At 46.8% G+C, this 17,940-nt stretch overlaps 1 protein-coding gene across 3 annotated transcripts in view; it reads left to right on the top strand.

The window, feature by feature from the left end:
- Positions 1-12,053, top strand: part of PPARG (peroxisome proliferator activated receptor gamma) — a 128,146-nt gene extending 116,093 nt beyond the window's left edge. For all 3 annotated transcript variants that reach the window (XM_059076110.2, XM_067043409.1, XM_059076111.2), the window contains one exon: positions 11,601-12,053. In XM_059076110.2, coding sequence (XP_058932093.1) covers positions 11,601-11,848 — 248 coding nt within the window. In that variant the 3' untranslated portion in view covers positions 11,849-12,053. The remainder of the gene's footprint in view (positions 1-11,600) is intronic.
- The last annotated feature ends 5,887 nt before the right edge of the window (positions 12,054-17,940 follow it).

The following is a 17,940-nucleotide window of genomic DNA, read 5'->3' as shown; positions in this document are numbered from 1 at the left end:
AGAATGAGACTAAAAGGAAGAACATTCCAGAACCAAAGGACAGCACTTTGTCCCTTTCGTTCTCTCATTAGATCCTGACAATTCTCCTGTATTTCCAGTCTTATTCCACAGAAAGAGAAGAGAGAGTCATAGACATAGGTGAGCTGACAGCTGGTGAGCAACAGTACTAGGAGGGAGACCCAGGTGTCCTCACTGTCGGCCCCCAGCGTCTCTTCTGCCTCCTGGCTGGCGGATGCGGTCAGTGCCCTCGTTGCGTCGGTGGCCCCGGCCTGCGGTGCCGTCACCGCTCTCCTGAAGGTCTGGGCCAGCGTGCGGAAGCACAGCTTCCCTGCGAGTGGTGATGAGGGAAGAACTCGCCTTGTCCCCTCTGGTCTCGCCGCCTGGATGGGGGTGTCACGAGTGATCACGCCGCCTCCCGCAAAGGGCACGCTTGCCGCTGGCCCCATGGCCTCACGCCAGCCACACCAGCAAACTCCCCAAACCCACCAGCAACCCAGGCCAGGGAGAAAGCTCAGTAAAGCTGACAAGCCCCAGGACACTCCACTGGACACTTTGCCCCCTTGGGCGTTGGCTGTTTGCTGGAGAAAAGCTTAGGAGGGTTCCAGCTGGAACTCGGCAACAGGAAAAACAGGAAAAAGCTCTTTCTGTTAATTCAAAACAGTTCGGAATCCATTACAGTTCTTCCCAAACTTCCAAGATATGGGGAGGAAATTCACTGGATTTTACAATTTATTTCTCGAGGCGGATTGTCATCGCCGTCCTAATGACAGAGAAGCTGTAAATATTGGTGCAGCAGTCACAGATGGCAAGTCACCCAGCCTCCTCATTTACCCTCTTGGGTCTGGCTGGGTAATACAAACCTACTATATAGCAGTTCCTCCCGTTCCCAGCCGTCCCAGCCGTGTTCCTTCTCTGTGGAGCGATTTTGGACAGCTGCTCTTGGAGCGATCCCGTGCGTTTGTGCTGTTGAGTGGGCAGGGAGCACAGGGTACAGGAAGCGGGGATTGTTCACAGATGTACCTCTACAGATCAAGGAAGAGTTGATACTCTGTGACAGTTGGAAAACTCCTAGAGCTCTCAGGTCAATACCGTGGAGCTCTGTTTCTTACCCTTGGTCCTGACTTATACGTGTATCAATATATACTTTTTAATTTGTTGGAATTAGAATAGAATCAAAGTACAGCACCTGGCCCAGAATAAGTACTAATACATTCTTGTTGAAAGAATGGTAATCAAATATTCATCATAATAATAGCTGCCATTTATTGAATACTTCATCGTGAACCAGAATAGATGCTAAGCGCTTTACCTGCATTCTGAATCTTTGTTCAATTTTTCCTGCAATTCTAGAAAGTCTCTCATTATCCCCATTTTATAGATGGAGAAAACAGCAGTTTAGAGAGATTAGGCAATTTTCCCAGGGTCACAGAGCTACTAATCGGGGAGGCCAAGGTCCGATCCAGTCTGACCTTCAAACGGATGCCCTTAACTGCCACTGCCCTTTGTGTATTGAGATGTGGACGCATCCCAGTTGCTTACCTTGGACTTGGGGTTCTTTGGCAGTTATCAAAAACTACCCATTTCCATGTTGCCTCCAAGTATTTTAATCAAGAACTTCCATTACAGTCCAGATATTAACTTCCTGCTACGCAAAGCCCTTCTCAAGACACCATTTGTACTCGACTGCCTAGCACAATCACAGCCCAGCTTTGAGAACGGTTCTGGGACGGACCAGAGCCCGGTGTTAATGGCGAGACTGGTGCTGGTTCTTCCCTTCGTTCCGGTAGCACAGCCCCCGTTCGCAGAGCTCCCTGCAGAAGCTGACCATAAGCTTTAAGTACCTAAGTAAATATGTCCGAGCTTAATCAGATACCGTCTTGTAGCCGGTTCCGATGGAGAGAAGTGGTTGCAGGGAAATGTGTGAGAGAAACTTAAAATTGTTACAATGCCTTCCAGCACCTTCATTTCTTCCTGCCCTTCGGAGACAATGCCAGTGTCACGCCTCCCGTTCGCGTACAGGGGACCCCTCTCCCTCCGGCTCAGAGAGCGCTAAGGATCCGCAGGACGGAGCGGGAGGGGTTCTGGGCTTGTGGGTGTCCGTCTCTCCTCCCCATCCCTAACTGCCCTCCAGAATCTTGAGGATAGTGACAGCTCGTGTGTAATCCTTCCATTTTACTGCAGAACTGTCTCTACCAGTTAGAATGGACAGCTGAGCTCTCCTCTGGAACAAAAGATAGAGGGCACGTACGTGCCCGAGTGGCCTGTGCTGTTCTTGAGGAAACTCCAGCTCAGGGGGCCTCTGACGGTCCACAGCCCGGCCGGCCCCCATGTCTTCTTTGTCTGTTGGCATCATCCTTACGAGTTAACCGGGGGGAGACAAAACCACAAATATTTGAAAACTGAGCTATTCCTAATACTGTGAAGAACAAGAGGCCAACTTTCTTCCATTCTCCTGTGGCAGTTAAATATTCAGCTACTTTATCCATACAGTGTTCCGGGGCAAGACTTAGGCTGGGGTCTGAGTGGTAAGAGTTGTTTTTCCGACTGTTCTCGTGATATCGAGAATAAACACCGACGTCTGATTTCTCGTGTGACTGAGCCCTGAGCAGGGCAGTTGAAGAGTGTTGATTGCATGGTCCATATCTCCCGCCTGGCCCATGACTGTGTCAGAGAGCACTTGCCTCCAGTTATTAATTGAACACTAGTGACTGGGCGGCACCTGCTCTGTGTGTGCGTGGTGTACGGCGCTGCTCTCCTCGCCTGCTGCTCCCGTCTCCTCACTGTGCTGCCGTGACCAGCGGGCAGATCGTGTCAGGTGGCCAGGATGGCTTCGAGTGATGACTCAGTGCGGCTTATCTAGAAATGTCCACTCATAACCTCACAGACTTGGTTTAGGCAGAGCGAGGTATATTTATAAGTTCTCAGCTGGCACCCAAATTCTCAAAACCAGAGAATTGGGGGTGGGGGTGGGTAGGGAGACGAGAAACACACTAGAATCATCTGAGAAACTCGAACTACACACACTCGCGTGCACGCGTGTGCACACACACGGCACACACACAGAGGCTTTTGTCATGTGTGCGGCATGGAAGCCTCCTTATCTGTGACTGCTTCAGAGATAAAAGCCCCTCCTCGCCCCAGGCCTGGTAGGCTGGGATCGTCGCTACACTTGACCTCAGAGACAGACACGGGCTCGGGAGCCAAGCTGCTGAGTCATTTCTGCCCCCACACCAGCCTCTTGGAAGAGGCTCAGCCAGCCAGTCAGTGGGCGGCTTGCACTTTATCATTTGGGGTTCTCACAATGTGTGTTTCAACTCTGGGTGACCCCGGGCAGACTTCCAGACTGGCACGGCACTCGAGACAGATCCTCCGCAAGTGAGGAAAAGTGAAACCGGCCCCGGTTCCCAGAGGCCGGCGCAGGTGGTGAGGAGCCCCTCGCTTCCGGGGAGAGCGCCTGCACCCCAGGGTCCCGCCTCGTCACCCATCGGTGGACCAGGAGAGGCTGGATGGGGCGGTGGGGGCCTGTGGGCTCCCCGAACCCCGCTCGGCTTGCCGCCACTTACTAGATGTGTGACTTCAGGCCCTTATTTACCTGCCTGCGCCTGAATTCCTTATCGGTCCCCTAAGTAAATAAACGAACACTGTGAAGCCGGGGGCACAATGCCTGGGACGCGGTAAGCACCCAGTAAAGGCTCATTTTCCCTCCTCCCTGCACTGTATAATTTGAAGTAGCTCCGCACTACGCTGCGCGTCAGATTGCTTGAAATTCCACCAGTAGCGTTCTTAAAATCCCTTAGTACCACATAAATACTCCTAAGGAGATCGCAGCTAATCCTTGTATCAGCTGTCACTCGAAGGGGATTAGCTGTGGCTTGAGAACAAAACCCCAAGGGACAGAGATGCTGGAGGGAGGGGAGGGGGGGAGAGCTCTGGGCCCTGCTGCCCCTGAAGGAGGTACCAACAAGCAGAAGTGTGGTGGTGAATTCTGTAAAGTGTGGGGGACATTGTGTGTTCAGAGGTCATATTTCGAGGTTGGAGATCATGCCTATGTTTTGAGATCACAGGTTCTTCTCCAAGATGGTGGTAAGGAAGACGTGCGGGGAGGGGAGAGGTGCAGAGAACAAATCTTTGGCCACTTTTCATTTTGTTGACTCCCTTTGGTTTGCCATTGGCATTTCTAGAGGTTGAGGAAGCAAGGGAGAGTCATTGGATTCGGAGCCTGCGTGTGTCTGGCTTGATGGGGAAGAAGAAATCACTCTCCATCTCTCCACTCGAGCCTGGTTCCTCTCCCTCCCAGTCTTGATCAGAGCTGGTGTGGGACATAGAAAGGGGCAGGCATTTATCTGCATCCCTCGGCTTGAGGGGAGCCCGCTGCTCCCCTGGTCCGGACACAGAGAAGGGGAGCAAACCATGGGGCTGAGGTTCGATACTTTTGTGTTCTGTGCTGTAGTTGGGGAAGTGGCTTTTGGAGGTGGTAGCTAGCTGAGCCTTTGAGGTGGGGGGACTTGGTGTGCAATTGCTACTTAATGGGCAGATAAAAGAAAATATGGCCTGGGCTTGGTTTCATTGTGGTGGTCACCCGCGCCCTCCATCCTAGCCAAATCGTACGTGTCATGGCTGTGTCATTTTGCGGTTGTCATTTGGACACAGACAGAGAAAGCATTTATTTAGCTGTTGTTTAACAGGGATATGTTAGAACAGGGACCACTTCCGAGGGAAGGACCCCACTAGCCACCCATGCATTCACAGCAGACATGCTTGTCACCGATGATCTTTATCTGTTCAGTACAAGATCTCTGTTCTGTGGTTCCCTGTCCCTGATAGCAGCCATCAACCACGTTTCTCCCCAGATCATCCATTGTTCACACTTCTGATTAATTTAGGCTGGCCTTGCTAGGATCCTACTACACACCACATCCCCGGCAAGGTGCAGTCCCAGGGGTGGAAAGGGAAAAGCATCTAGAAGGCAGGGTGGAGAAGAAGGCAGCAATTAAGGGCGAAAGAATAGGAAAGATACAGAGAAGGCCCAAGAGCATCGCAGAAATGAGAGGAGGAGAAAGGTAAGAAAGAAAAGAGGCACGTTGGATTGTACTATTACACTAGCGCGAATAGAAATAGCGTAACTTCCCACGTGTCAGACGCTGCTCTGAGCACCTACCATCTAGTAACTCATTTCATCCTCTCGACAACACTGCGAGCTAGACTACTGTCATGTCTCCATCTTTTAAATGAGGAAACCAAGGTACAGAGAGGTTAAGGAACTCGCCCGAGATTACCCAGCAAGTAAGCTTTCAGGTTGAGATTCCAGCTGCTTCTCACTGCACCAGTGGTGTTTGCTCTCAGCTTCCCATTAGAATCACCTGAAAGCTTTTAGGAACATCGGCGGTCATACCTCAGGCCAAGTCAATCGGAGTCTCTCAAGACGGGACCCAGGTATTAGTCTGCGTGTTTTTAATTTCCCCAGATGACTTCAGCGTGGAGGCAGAGTTGAGAATCAAGCCAGCACTCTGTCAAGCCCCGGTTCAAATTTAAATATGAAAAGAACATGTGAAACTTTCTTAGGTTATTTTCTCTTAGGGGTAGGATGGTGGGAGGGAATTGCTACAGGCCGGACCAGTTTACCAGAGACAAAGTTGGATGAATTCAGAGTTTTGCCTAATGCTCCCCCATGATCCTGACGGTTAGACCAGAAAAGGACCGCAGAATCCCTAACACCACCTCTAAGGAAGAAGTGAATTTAGACTCGGGGCTTCTCTGTTTCATTATTGTTCTCAGTCTTGCTTACATGTGTTCAACTACAAGAATGAGAACTTGCCCCAAACCCCAAACGTGTATCTGCATCAGGAATCATTTTCTCTTGCTCCTGAATTTATGCTCTACCAATAACAGCTCAGAAACCTCCCATTTCCCAGCTGCGTACATGCCACCCCACCCCTGTTTACGCTCCGGACCCCATTCCTGTGGAAGCTGCCTCTATCTGAACAAACACAGAGAACAGTAATATGTTACAAAGCTCCTTTACCTGACTCCTTCTAACCACGACCTTAGGAAGGAAACACCAGTGTTGCCTTGAAAATTCAGCCAAAACCCAGAAAGATAAGATGACTTGTCCAAAGTCACATGGAAGCTTAAGTGGAGGACAGATGAGATCACGTCTTCAGTTTCCAAATCCACTCCTCTTTTTAACACATCTGTGAACTTAGGAAGCAATGGAATACAGGAAATTGGGGAACAAGAGTAAAAGGAAGTAAAATGCAAAGTGTGAGCTCCCGAAGGAGCTCCACCTCCCTTCAGTTTCAGCCCACACCTGAGCTAAGTCCTTTCATTGCCTTGGGATCAATTTACAGCTGCCCGGCTATCAGACTTCTTTTTCCTAAGTGCCCTGGGTACAATCCTTTTCAGATTTGTCTCCATCAGAAAGAAGTCCAGTAGGAAAAGACTGGGGACAGCATGACAGCAGCAACTAGAAAAGAAACCAAACCATGCGCTTTGGTTTTTCTGCATCTCCTTCAGGAGATGCCGCTGTGGCCATCTGGTTCCCTAACTGAGACCCCTCCTGAGAAAATCTGGTCTAGGGAAATGCCTGGCCCAGGTGGGCAGACCCCAGGAGGGTCCAGAGAATTTGAATCTGCTTCAGATAAGCTCTTCACTTAACAGAACCAGATCTGGATAAGATGGAGCTTTGTAGATTTGCCCACAATCAACAGTGCTCTCTAATCAATTCCAGCGCAGCACGATGGGGACCGGAAAGGTTTCTTTCCCAATTCTTTGCAGCCTGGGGAGAAAGGATCCGGTAATTGACTCCAGCTTCCTCGAGCGCTGGGTCCTGGAGCGTGAGTCAGCACGCACTTTCCCAAAAGGGCTTTCTAGGCAACCTAAGGCCGATGAAGGGGGTCCCTTGGCCCCGATCCTATTCCAGACCCCAACTCTAACCCTCAGCAAGGTGTATGGAGAGGACGTCCGACCAGCCTTCTACGAACGATACCTTAGCAGGCCCTGGACCGATGGGAAGAAAGGGAGAGGGAAGAGAAGGGACCCAGGACGGCTGGGTCTTTAGACAGATTTCTATGGCACGTTTGTGGTGTCCGGCTTAGCTCAGTAAGTGTTCAAGTGTGAGCAGAAGGAACGTGGAAAGAGAAAGACAGGCAGGGGAAGCAGGGAAGGCCTTGGAGCTGACTGGAGGGTCAAGCGTGCGGACAGCCCTGGCAAATCTCTTTTGCCCTTGACCCTGGGGAGTGCTTAAGACCAAAGGAAGCTTTTTTGCTTTTTAAATAAGCCAAATGTTTTAAGTTTAATGTGTAAGCCTGTTGATGTACTTTTCTATTTAGATTTTGAGTTAATTTCCCCAGTTTAATTATGTGACTTTTGTAAAGGGAATTACGAATAAGAATAAAGCTTACAACTTTTGAACTAGGGTCTTAGAGGTCATCTCTCTAATCCGATGCTTTTCGTTTAACAGAGGAGAAAATTGAGGCGCAGTGAACTTGATCAGTTTGCCCAAGGTCACAGAGCTGGTTAGTGAGAGACCTCAAAGTAGAGCAACCACTTTCCCGCTCTCCTGCCCTCTATTCTTGCCTTGACTGAGGCTCCGTAAGGGCGACAGTGGGACCGATCTGCAAATGATCTAACTTGTCACCAGAGAAAATATAAATCAGTGGCCACAAAATTTCAGCCAAACTTCATCTGTCACATCATAAAAAATAACTTGCCAAAGAGAGGTTTGAAAATCCAAACCAGATCCTTCTCCACTCCTAGAGGGAACGGTTCCATTGCACTGCACCGCAGCCAAGTGTTTCCAGCAAGCCCGATCAGCTGCATTTGAGGGTTTGCTTGTTTGAACTGTCACGATAAATGAAACCTAGCAGATTAACATAATCTCTTCTGCAGAAGTTCGGACACCACGGACGCTGCTCTAGAGGAAGGAGGAAGGAGGAAAGGCTCTGAGAAACCAGGGCCTCGGTGAGCAGAGGGTCCGCACGAGGGTGTATACCGACGCCGCGACACAAAGTGCTGCCACTGCCAACGCACATGCGTTTGCTGTCCAGTCCAGGCCTTTGAAATCTGGCACGTCCGTTCAGGGGAGGATCGGCAACCATTAAACCCAAGGCACCGATCCAGGATCTGGTTTTCCTTGAAGTGTCAGGGGGTTTCATTATTGCATAGCAACTGTGAGAAAGGACAACTCCTCCGGGGGTGTGATTCTCTAGGCCAGGACTAAATCATCTGTTTCATTCTCAGAAGCTGAGATTCTTGCTAATGTTTCCAAAATTAAGTGCTGAAATTAAAAAAAAAAAAAAAAAAATTTACTCCAGTCAATGGGAGACGTTAGAGAAGTTGAGGGGAGAAAATCAAACTACAGGTAACTTTCTGTCTGTAATTTAAAAAAAGAAAAAAGAAAAAAAAAATTTAAGAGCATGTTTAGAGTTCCGAAAATCCCAACCTGAGATCATTCTCACCTTGCTCTCCTGTGTCTCACCTCAGCGGGTAACGGTTGCTCGAGTTTACTAAATACAGGAAAACGCTATTTCCGGAGACTTCTTCTTTGTGCCTTGATCCTGCCTTTAGGCTTGTTCACCAACCAGAAGAAATGTACTTTTCAATTCAGGACTCTTGGCTAGAACAGCCTTCTCACTCATAAACTCGGCCAACTGAGTGCTTTCTGTGTCTCCACTGGAGCCTCAGAGATGATCAACACGTAGTCTCTGCCCTCTGATCTCTCGTGGCCAAGTAGGGGAGATAAACAAGAACATCAGTACCTATAATACAAGGTAATACGAGTTAAGAGTACAGCATTCGGAATCAGATTCAAATTTCAGCAGTGCTGTTGACTCGCAAGTAGCAGATCTCGGGCAGGATCTAACTCCTTTCTCTAAATCTTCGTTTTCCCCTCCTTCAAGCACTGACCTCATGGAGTTATTGTGGAGATTAAATGATGTATTGTATATAAAGGCCTCAGTACAGTTTTTGGGAAATGATAACCACTCAATAATCTACTCGGATAGGATCAACTGAGGTGTTTGTAGAATGCTATGAGGACCAGAGAAAGGGGATTGGAAGAACAGGGGCAAGGAAAGGATGATCTCCAGGAAGGCTCCAGGACATAAGGCCACGGGCTAGATTTTGAAGAGTAGGTTGAAGTGAGTAGGATGGTTGGAGGGAAGGTGAGACTGCTCCCCGCAGGAGGAACAGAACGTACCTAAGCACCGTTATGACAGAATGTAGGATGTTTGAGGGACTTGGTGTGGAAAGGGCTTAAGCAAAGGCACAATGATAAATGGAGGCAAGACAATGAGGAACATTAAAAAGGGAAGGAAACACTTTTATACAGTGCTTTAGTTTACAGTGAAGGGGAGAAGAGTTAAAATGAGAAAAAGAGGGTGATTGGCCTTCAAGAGCTAAAAGTTGGCATCAGTACAAGGTATCAAGTGAGTGACCTGAATGTCATACATAATCTCTGCGCCCCTGTGCTGAGCCTTAATGGGAAAACCTTATAGTCTAACCAGAGTTAGAAATTAGAAAAAACAAAAACAAACACTCAGACTTTCCACTTGGAAATCTAAAAACATGTCTCTATATAACTCTTAGATTAAAAGTGAAATCAAAATAGTAAAACAGACTATTTAGAAAAGAACAGTGAGAGTATGATGTACCAAAGCCTATGGGGTGAAACAAAAGTGACACTCAGAGGAAATTTTAGAGCCTTAAACTCATCTATCAGAAAATAAGAAATACTGAAACTAAATGAATTAAGCACTCAACCCAAGAAATGAGAAAAAGAGGGGGAAAAAAACCCAAAGAAAGTTAAAAGAATGAATTAGCTAAATTGAAAACAAAAGGCAATTTTCAAAAACAGAGATGATCAGTAAAACCAGAAGTTGTGCTTTTTTAAAAAGCAAAAAATACATAAGCCTTTGGCAAGTCAAATTTTTAAGTGAGACAATATACAAATAAAAAGCATTCAGTTAAAGGAGGTATATATAAAAATAATAAAAGAGATTCAGATTCTAAGAATATTATGTACAACTTTATTCCAATATAAATTACTAAAATTTTCCTTTATAAGTAGTAGAAAACCTGAATAAATTAAAAGCTATAGGAGGAAAATTAAAGATAGTCAAAGATTTACCACCAGGCTCAGATGGTTCTGCAAATAAATTCCAAGAAACCATCAAGGAATAGGTCATCACTACATAGAAACAGAAGGAAAACTTCTCAACTCAGTCTATAACACTAGTTAACATTTATTACCAAAAGAGGCAAAAGGTAGCACATACACACAAAAAGACTCTGGACCAATCTCACAAATTTAAAAATGCTAAATAAAATATAAGCAAACAAATGCAAGAGTATAAGAAAATCTATTAATGTAATTCACTACACTAGATTAAGATAAAACCATATGGTCATCACTCTAGGTAGAAAAACTTTGAAACATTCGATGAAATGCAACAACATTCCTGACTAAAACAAATTAAACACTTTAAAACTATTGGAGAGCAAGGAGAAAAACCCATCCACCATAATCCAGTAAACATCATACTTGTGGTAAACCATTAGAAGCATTTCTTTCAAGGTTAGGAATAAAACAAAAATGCCTCCCAACACCACTATTATTTAATACCATACTAGAGACATTAGCCAATGCAGTATGGCAAGAAAAAGAAATGAGAACTATAAACACTGGAAAAGAAGAAATAAATAAAACTATGATTATTTGCAGATGCAATTGTCTGTCCAAAAAATTTTTTAAATCCGTGATAAAAACTGTTTGAATTGACAAGAGTGAAATTGGAATAGATTCAATATAACAAAGCCAATCATTTTTTTCTAAACATCAGCAGGGATACTTTAGAAAATGTAATGAAAAAGAAGTATAGAATACAAGAAAGTAAAGAAGTAAAAGTAAAGAAGAATACTAGAAAGTATTTAAGGTTGAATCTAAAAAGACCTACATGAAGCAAAAACATTAAAAACAAAAGTAATTTAAGCTTGCCATTTAAAAGTTCAAATAAGGAAAAGTATAAAGAAGAGGGTGAAAATTACCTGCAATCTCACTAATCAGAAGAAGCCTATGTTAAAATCTGGTCTATCCTCCCCAAGTGTAACAGTATTTGAAAACTATGTCTTGTCTCTTCGAAAATGCATGAGCTATCTTAAGCAAAAAGAAGACAAAGCCTGTGTTAAAATTGTGTTTAAAGTAGTGGTAAGAAAGGAAGTAGAGGTTATAAAACATAGATTCATCAGGAAGGAACAGAAGTTGAAAATGAGATTTCTGAGTGACTAGAATCATGCCAGCAGAAGAGTCCCCCGTCTGGTGAGACAATTGCCTTGCCACCCTCTTCTGTCAACTCGTCACACAGATTTAGTCTTGGCCAGGAAGACAACGGCCCTGGAAAGAGCTTTGATAGTCTTGGTTTTCATTCCATTCTCCTTGTATGCGGTTCTTGCCCACTATCTGCTTTCCCTCCCTCCAAACCCTATTTTAGAAGCAAAGCAAAACCAACAAAAAGTGAGTTGTTTGGCTGAATATGCCTCAGATGTGGAGCCAGAGAATTTTGTAACTGAACCTGCTGTTCTGTCTTCCATTTCTGCTCCCCCAGACCGCCCCGGTTTGCTGAATGTGAAGCCCATTGAGGACATACAAGACAACTTGCTGCAAGCCTTGGAGCTGCAGCTCAAGCTGAACCACCCCGAGTCCTCTCAGCTCTTTGCCAAGTTGCTCCAGAAAATGACAGACCTCAGACAGATTGTGACAGAACATGTGCAGCTGTTGCAAGTAATAAAGAAAACAGAGACGGACATGAGTCTTCACCCACTTCTACAGGAAATATACAAGGACTTGTATTAGCAGAGAAGTCCGAGTTCACTGACAACATTTTCCTTCTTCCAATTGCACTATTATTTTGAGGGAAAAATCTGACACCTAAAAAATTACTGTGAAAAAGCATTTGAAAAAGAAAAGGTTTTAGAATAATAGATCTATTTTATGCATATTGTTTATAAAGATACATTTACAATTTACTTTTAATATTAAAAATTATTACATGGTGAAATTGCTGTTGTATTTGAAGACTGAGTCTGCTGTGTCCCCCACTCCACCCTCCAGGCTTTTTTTCCTTTTATCTCCTCCCCCTTCCTTCCTTCCTTCCTTTTCTTTTTCCTTTCTTTCTTACACACGTGAAACACTATGAGTGCAATTGCTGATCAATTTTCATTCTCAGTCAAATAATGTTTTATACTCAATTTACAACTTTTCTGAACCTTCTATCTGCTTTAAAAATCACGACTAAGGGCTTCCCTGGTGGCGCAGTGGTTGAGAGTCCGCCTGCCGATGCAGGAGACGCGGGTTCGTGCCCGGGTTCGGGAGGATCCCACATGCCGCGGAGCGGCTGGGCCCGTGAGCCATGGCCACTGAGCCTGTGCTTCCGGAGCCTGTGCTCCGCAACGGGAGAGGCCACAACAGTGAGAGGCCCGCGTACCGCAAAAAAAAAAAAAAAAAAAAAAAAAAAAAAAAAAAAAAAAAAAATCACAACTAAGTGGAACTTCAGGACCAAAAACTGCTCAGAGCATGTATTTCTTAACCCAGAAGTACTCGTTTGGGGCGTATCCCTAGGCCTACCAAGAATTCCATCTTCTTCTCCAATCCCAACTAAGATTTTCACTCACCAACAGCAGCCCTCTAACAGGATACCAAGGCATGTGCAAATACCCAATGGCAGGTATTAACGGCTAGATGCTGTGGGTGGCACAGAAGTGTTATAAGATGTGGCACCTGCCAAAAAGAACTTACCGTTGAATTGAGGAGAAAAGATGAATCCTTCTTAAAAGCAGATTAAAATACACAGTACGACCACGTGCCAAATGAATGGTTCAGACTCCAAGTACTCTAAGAGTTCAAAGTAATGGAGATTGGAAAAGTCATGAGTGACTGTAAATTCATTCAGGTGGGCTTCAAAGGATGTGTTGGACTTGGGATAGGTAGAGAGTGGAAGAGAAGACATTCTAGGGAAGCAAAATCGCAGGAATAACAACAACAAAAGGAAACAAAACCAAAACAAAACACGAATGAGGGAGAAGGGCCGCATCCTGGTCCCGACATACACAGAGCAATTTTGCTACAGGTATTCCTGCTGGCCTCCTTGGGACCACCTTGCCCAGGGAGCTCTGACTTTTGTAACCTCAAAGGCTAATTATCTGTTTAGGTAACGCATGCCTCCCCGGCAAAATAGATGATATGTTCCCTAAAAGCAGGGACCTTCTTGACATCATGCACAGATTTGTTGATTGAGGCCACCAAGTTCATTAGCATTGCTTAGCCATGAACACATATGATGACTCTGCAGAACGCCTCTCAGCAAACTATGCCGAGGTCTCTCTTCTCTAGGATGATTGTTTCCACTGACCTAAATTGTCCCCCTGCCGCTTCTCCCTTAGTTTATCTTTCCTCGTGGTGTTGATACTGAGGAGGACATAACTTTCGAGGCTTTCAAGCCAAAATATCAGGAAAGACCTTTACATCCTTTACCCCAAAATAAACAGATCTCCAAAGAGTCAGGTTAGAGCAGTGAGTCCTGACCCCAGCCCTAAACATGCAAGATCCCTACCCCTTTAGAAGAGACAGCTCCTGAGCTCAGACCTTTAGAACCAAAGGACTGAGGTCGTTGTATAAGTGACATCAGAACGTTGGAAAGGAAAGTGACAAATTCAGTCCATCATGGGGCTGTTTTTTTGCTTTCCTAGATGCCAAGCGGCCAGCGGCTTCCCTGCTGGGCCTCCTGGAGAGTTATCACTGGGGGATCCTGAGAAAGAGAGAGGGTGCGGGCAGTAGACGAGGTGAGGATTCCACCTCAGAGGAGATCCCTTGTTTACGGGAGGGCTCGAACAAAGAGCCTTTCAGTGCAGCCACGGCCAGTCCAAAGCCTCTCCACGTTCTCGGGGCTGTCGTTGCCAACGCAGGGAAGAAGGGAGCCGCTCTCAGCTCTTTGGCACTGATGGTTAGCATTAAATAGCTTTTAAATCCTGGCAGCTTTCAAATTCCCATCTCTCTGACTTTTTCCCTGTGGTTTGGACGATCATTTGCTAAATATTTTACGACACATCCTATGCAGCCTCCAGAGCTCCTGCTCCACTCTCTGGACTCCCTTTCCCCCAGGATGATTCACCAGTTCATCAACAAATGTATCATCAGTTATTCACAGCACTTTCTCCGGACACAAACACACTTAGGGATTTGTGTTAACAAAAATAGGAAGAAAAGTAACCGTGGTCAAGAGCCAAAAAAAAAAAAAAAAGGAAGAAAGAAAGAAAAAGCGTTTCGAGGCTCCCACAAGGGCCCTTCCCCAGCACCCGCCTTGGATACGGCTTGGCTTCTCCCCCGTCTCCCCTCTGTCCATGGAACACTGGAGCGGCAGGGCACCCAGGGCAGAAACCGTATCTGCACACCCTGCTTCTCTAGACACGATCAGAAATGGGGGTGACCCAAGGGCTCTTTTTTAAACCGTAGGTGAGGAACAAGAGGGCTGGGGCTCTTCAGTAAGAACTTGAGCTGGGAAGCCAGGCTGGTGCCGCCCTGCAAATACTCCATCGTCAGCTCGGGGGCAGAAACCGGAGGGTTGGCTACATCTGAGGGCAGCGGGGGTGAGGGACCGGACCGCTGTGTAGGTTTACTTAGTTGCTCCTGGGTTCCAGTGCCTTTTTCTTGGCCCCTCGAGGCTACCAGGCGAATCCTTTTTGTGGGCAGGCCCTAACTTGCTTTGTATCTCCTGCCGTGTGGTGCTGGTAAAGCAGGGCAGGGCTGACAAGGGTGGATACCTATTCCCTTGGAGAGAGTCAGGGTACAGAAGTGAGTCCCTAAAAATGTAGGGTCCCTGAGCCTTTAGGAGAGACATCTTCTGAGCTCAAACCTCTAGAAGCACAGACATGATCACATCAACCGACCTGGGACCCGGGGTGGGGATGAGCCCTCCTCAAGAAAGCTAATTTCCGTTCTGAATCCTGAGAGAAGGAACCAGAGTTCGTCTCCAGGTGGACCGCGCTGTTGCATTCCCTTTCCTCCTCTCCTCCTACATACTTGCTGGAACGGTTTGGGGTTCCGAAACAAAGGGACCAAGACGCCTGTCTTCACTAAGTGCCCACCCCACTATTTTCCTCTTCCCTCACCCCAGCCCGGTCCTTGACCCCTGGCCCCTGGTTGCCTCCATTTACGTAATTATCACTGTTACCCGCTGTGTATCCCCAGCCTTCGCTCTGTGCCTGTGCATGGTGGGCCCTCCATTGAATGCTTATTGGAATGAAGGAAGATAGTGGCATCTTAGGAGTTTAGAAGATGGACAGGTGCCGTCTAATCTCACCTCATTCATCGAATGTATGTCACCGGGTGGAGTCTGCCACCATGTGAAGGGGGCTGTGTCGAGGCCCTGCCCTCGAGGGGGCCACATGATGCTGATGAGGTCAGATGTGCTAGGGATGAACTGTCTAGAGATGGGAAAATGGGTTCACGGGGGGTGTGGGGAGGCACAGGCGTGTGACAGTATGGAACAAGCCCAGAAAACAGCAAGAAGTTAGGGACGGCTGCCCTAGAGGACGGGGTGAGACTTGCGTGCGTGTGGCCAAGTCGGCGTCGGGTTGGGACAGCCTCACGCTCGTGCTGAGGAATCTCCTTGGACTGTATTTGTGGGCCGTAGTGATCCAGTGGGTGTTGTCAGGCAGAAGAGGGACGGGATCAAATTTGCATTTTGGAAAATCTCGCCTAAAAGTCAAATCCCCTCTACACGGCTTCCAATGGCCATCCGACTGCTGAACAGCTGCCTGAAGGCATGGGAAGCTCTCTCCATTCCAGACCCCTTGGTGACTTCCATCTCACAATCTTGTAGGCCCAGCTCTGCCCCTGGGGTCATGCATACCACACGCCTCTGACTCACCGCATTACCTGGGGTCAGGTTACAGCCTTTGGCTGAAGGACGCTGCCACCCTCCCTGTCACTGGTCCGTCCCAGGAGCCAGGGCCTCGCATTCCCCTCACCACAAAGCTCCCGCACCTCCATGGCAAGGTCGTTTCCCCCCCATGTGCTCATCCTACACCCATTTCCAGACAGGCTCTGCATTTGTCCTGGAATTCTAGAAAATTAGAGCTACAGGAAACGACCAACTCAAAGGACAGAGGAAACCCTGAGGGTCAAAGAAGTTAAGCAACATGCCCAAGGTCCTAGGAGTCTAGGATTAATTTGCTCAAAGGTGTTGAATTACACAGTTGAACAAGAGAAGCTCAAAGGGACAAACGTGAAGCTAGTATGAGTGTCTGCACTGGGCAGCAAAGGAAAAGGATGGAATCAGGTCCCGAGAGGGATTATTGTGACAGTCAAGTGATTATTGTATAAATATTGTATAACTATTGTACAAGTCACTTAGGACTGTGTCTGGCATATGGAAAACACAGCTCTTAGGGGAGACAGTATCCTCGTGTGTCTTATTTTTTTTTAATTTTCTTGTATTTTGGCCATGCCGCGCGGCACGCAGGATGGTTCCCCCACCAGGGATCGAACCCAGGCCTCTGTAGTGAAAGCGCTGAATCCTAACCACTAGGCCACCAGGGAACTCCCCCTCGTGTGGACTTTACTGTTAGGCTGATTTGGGTTAAAACTCTAACTCCACTGCTTACTGGCTCTATAACCACCTGGCTTTGGGCCAATCTCTTAACCTCTCTTTAGGTCTTAATTACCCGCATATGTAAAATGGGATCGTAATACCCATCTTATAGGGTTATCATGATGATTAAATGTAATAGTGGTTGTAAAACACTTCACGTAGTTTCTTGGCACATCTTAACCCGTGAATCTGTGTTGGCTACAGGCACCATTATTGCCCTTGTTATTAAAGTGCCCTTCATTTAAGAAGGCTTCCTGAGCCCACGTGACAGTCTCTTCCTGTTCAAGTATCTGGGCCTTTCCTGAATATCCTATAGATTCAAAGCCAGGTAAAGAGATTGGATTTCGACATTTGCAGTACGCTAAAAATACGTTCTCTCAAAAGCATTCTGCCCTCAATCCATAAGGACTAGAAGAAAATAATTATTGGAAACACAGCTGCTGTGTTCTGATTTAGAACAAATGCTGGGATGAGGCTAGGAAAACATTTTCTCCAAAAGTAGCGGGACTTTTCTCTTGTGACTTATGCTCCTAATTTTAGACTAATATTACATAGTTTGCATTTCCAGAGGGGTTATAAAGAATAAGAAAATTGCTAATTTGGGTCTGTAGGGAGTGGGCTGGGATATTTCCATCCCCTCCGGAGTTTTGTAAATATGTTCCAGGCCAAAAGTTCCCAGGAAAGGGTCACTCCTGGGATCTATTTTGTGCCACGGGCTGGGCTCAAGGAGGATCCAAGTGGCTTTCTGCTAGAGTCACAGAAAACGGTGATCCTCTGGCTACTTGTCCACAATCCTGGAGGCCAGGAAGTGTGTCTAGAGCATCCACTGTCAGTTTGAGGCTCAGCTCTGCCAGCTTCTAGGTGTGTAACCTCGGGCAAGTCACTTTCCTCCCTGGGGACATAGTACCTGGCCTACGGAAGCTCCTCAGCAAATTACATCTAATTCATTCATCATGAATAAAGGAACAGGTCTCAGTTGCCCCACCTGTAAAATGGGATAATAGTACCTAGGCTGCATGTCTTACAGAATATCACAGGAAGGAAGCCGGGCAGGCCTGATCACCATTATTCACAGATAAGAAAGTGAGACCCAGTGAGGTGAAGGAACTAAGCCCAAGGTTACAGAAAAGAAAGGGAGGGGCAGAGCTAGGCTAGCCCTCCAGCTTCCTGAGGCCCCCCACCCCCACCCCGTCTAGGCTTCTTTTATAGAACAGCCTGCCGTCTCTGCGAGAACCAAAGACAGTGCTGCCTGGGTGTCGGAGCCTAAGCCTACAGCATCAAAGACTCGAAGTCCGAG

This window comes from Kogia breviceps, chromosome 10, assembly GCF_026419965.1.
Source record: "Kogia breviceps isolate mKogBre1 chromosome 10, mKogBre1 haplotype 1, whole genome shotgun sequence".
NCBI lineage: Eukaryota > Metazoa > Chordata > Mammalia > Artiodactyla > Physeteridae > Kogia > Kogia breviceps.
Note: the sequence above shows the minus strand (reverse complement) of the source record. Positions and strands in the feature narration are given on the sequence as shown.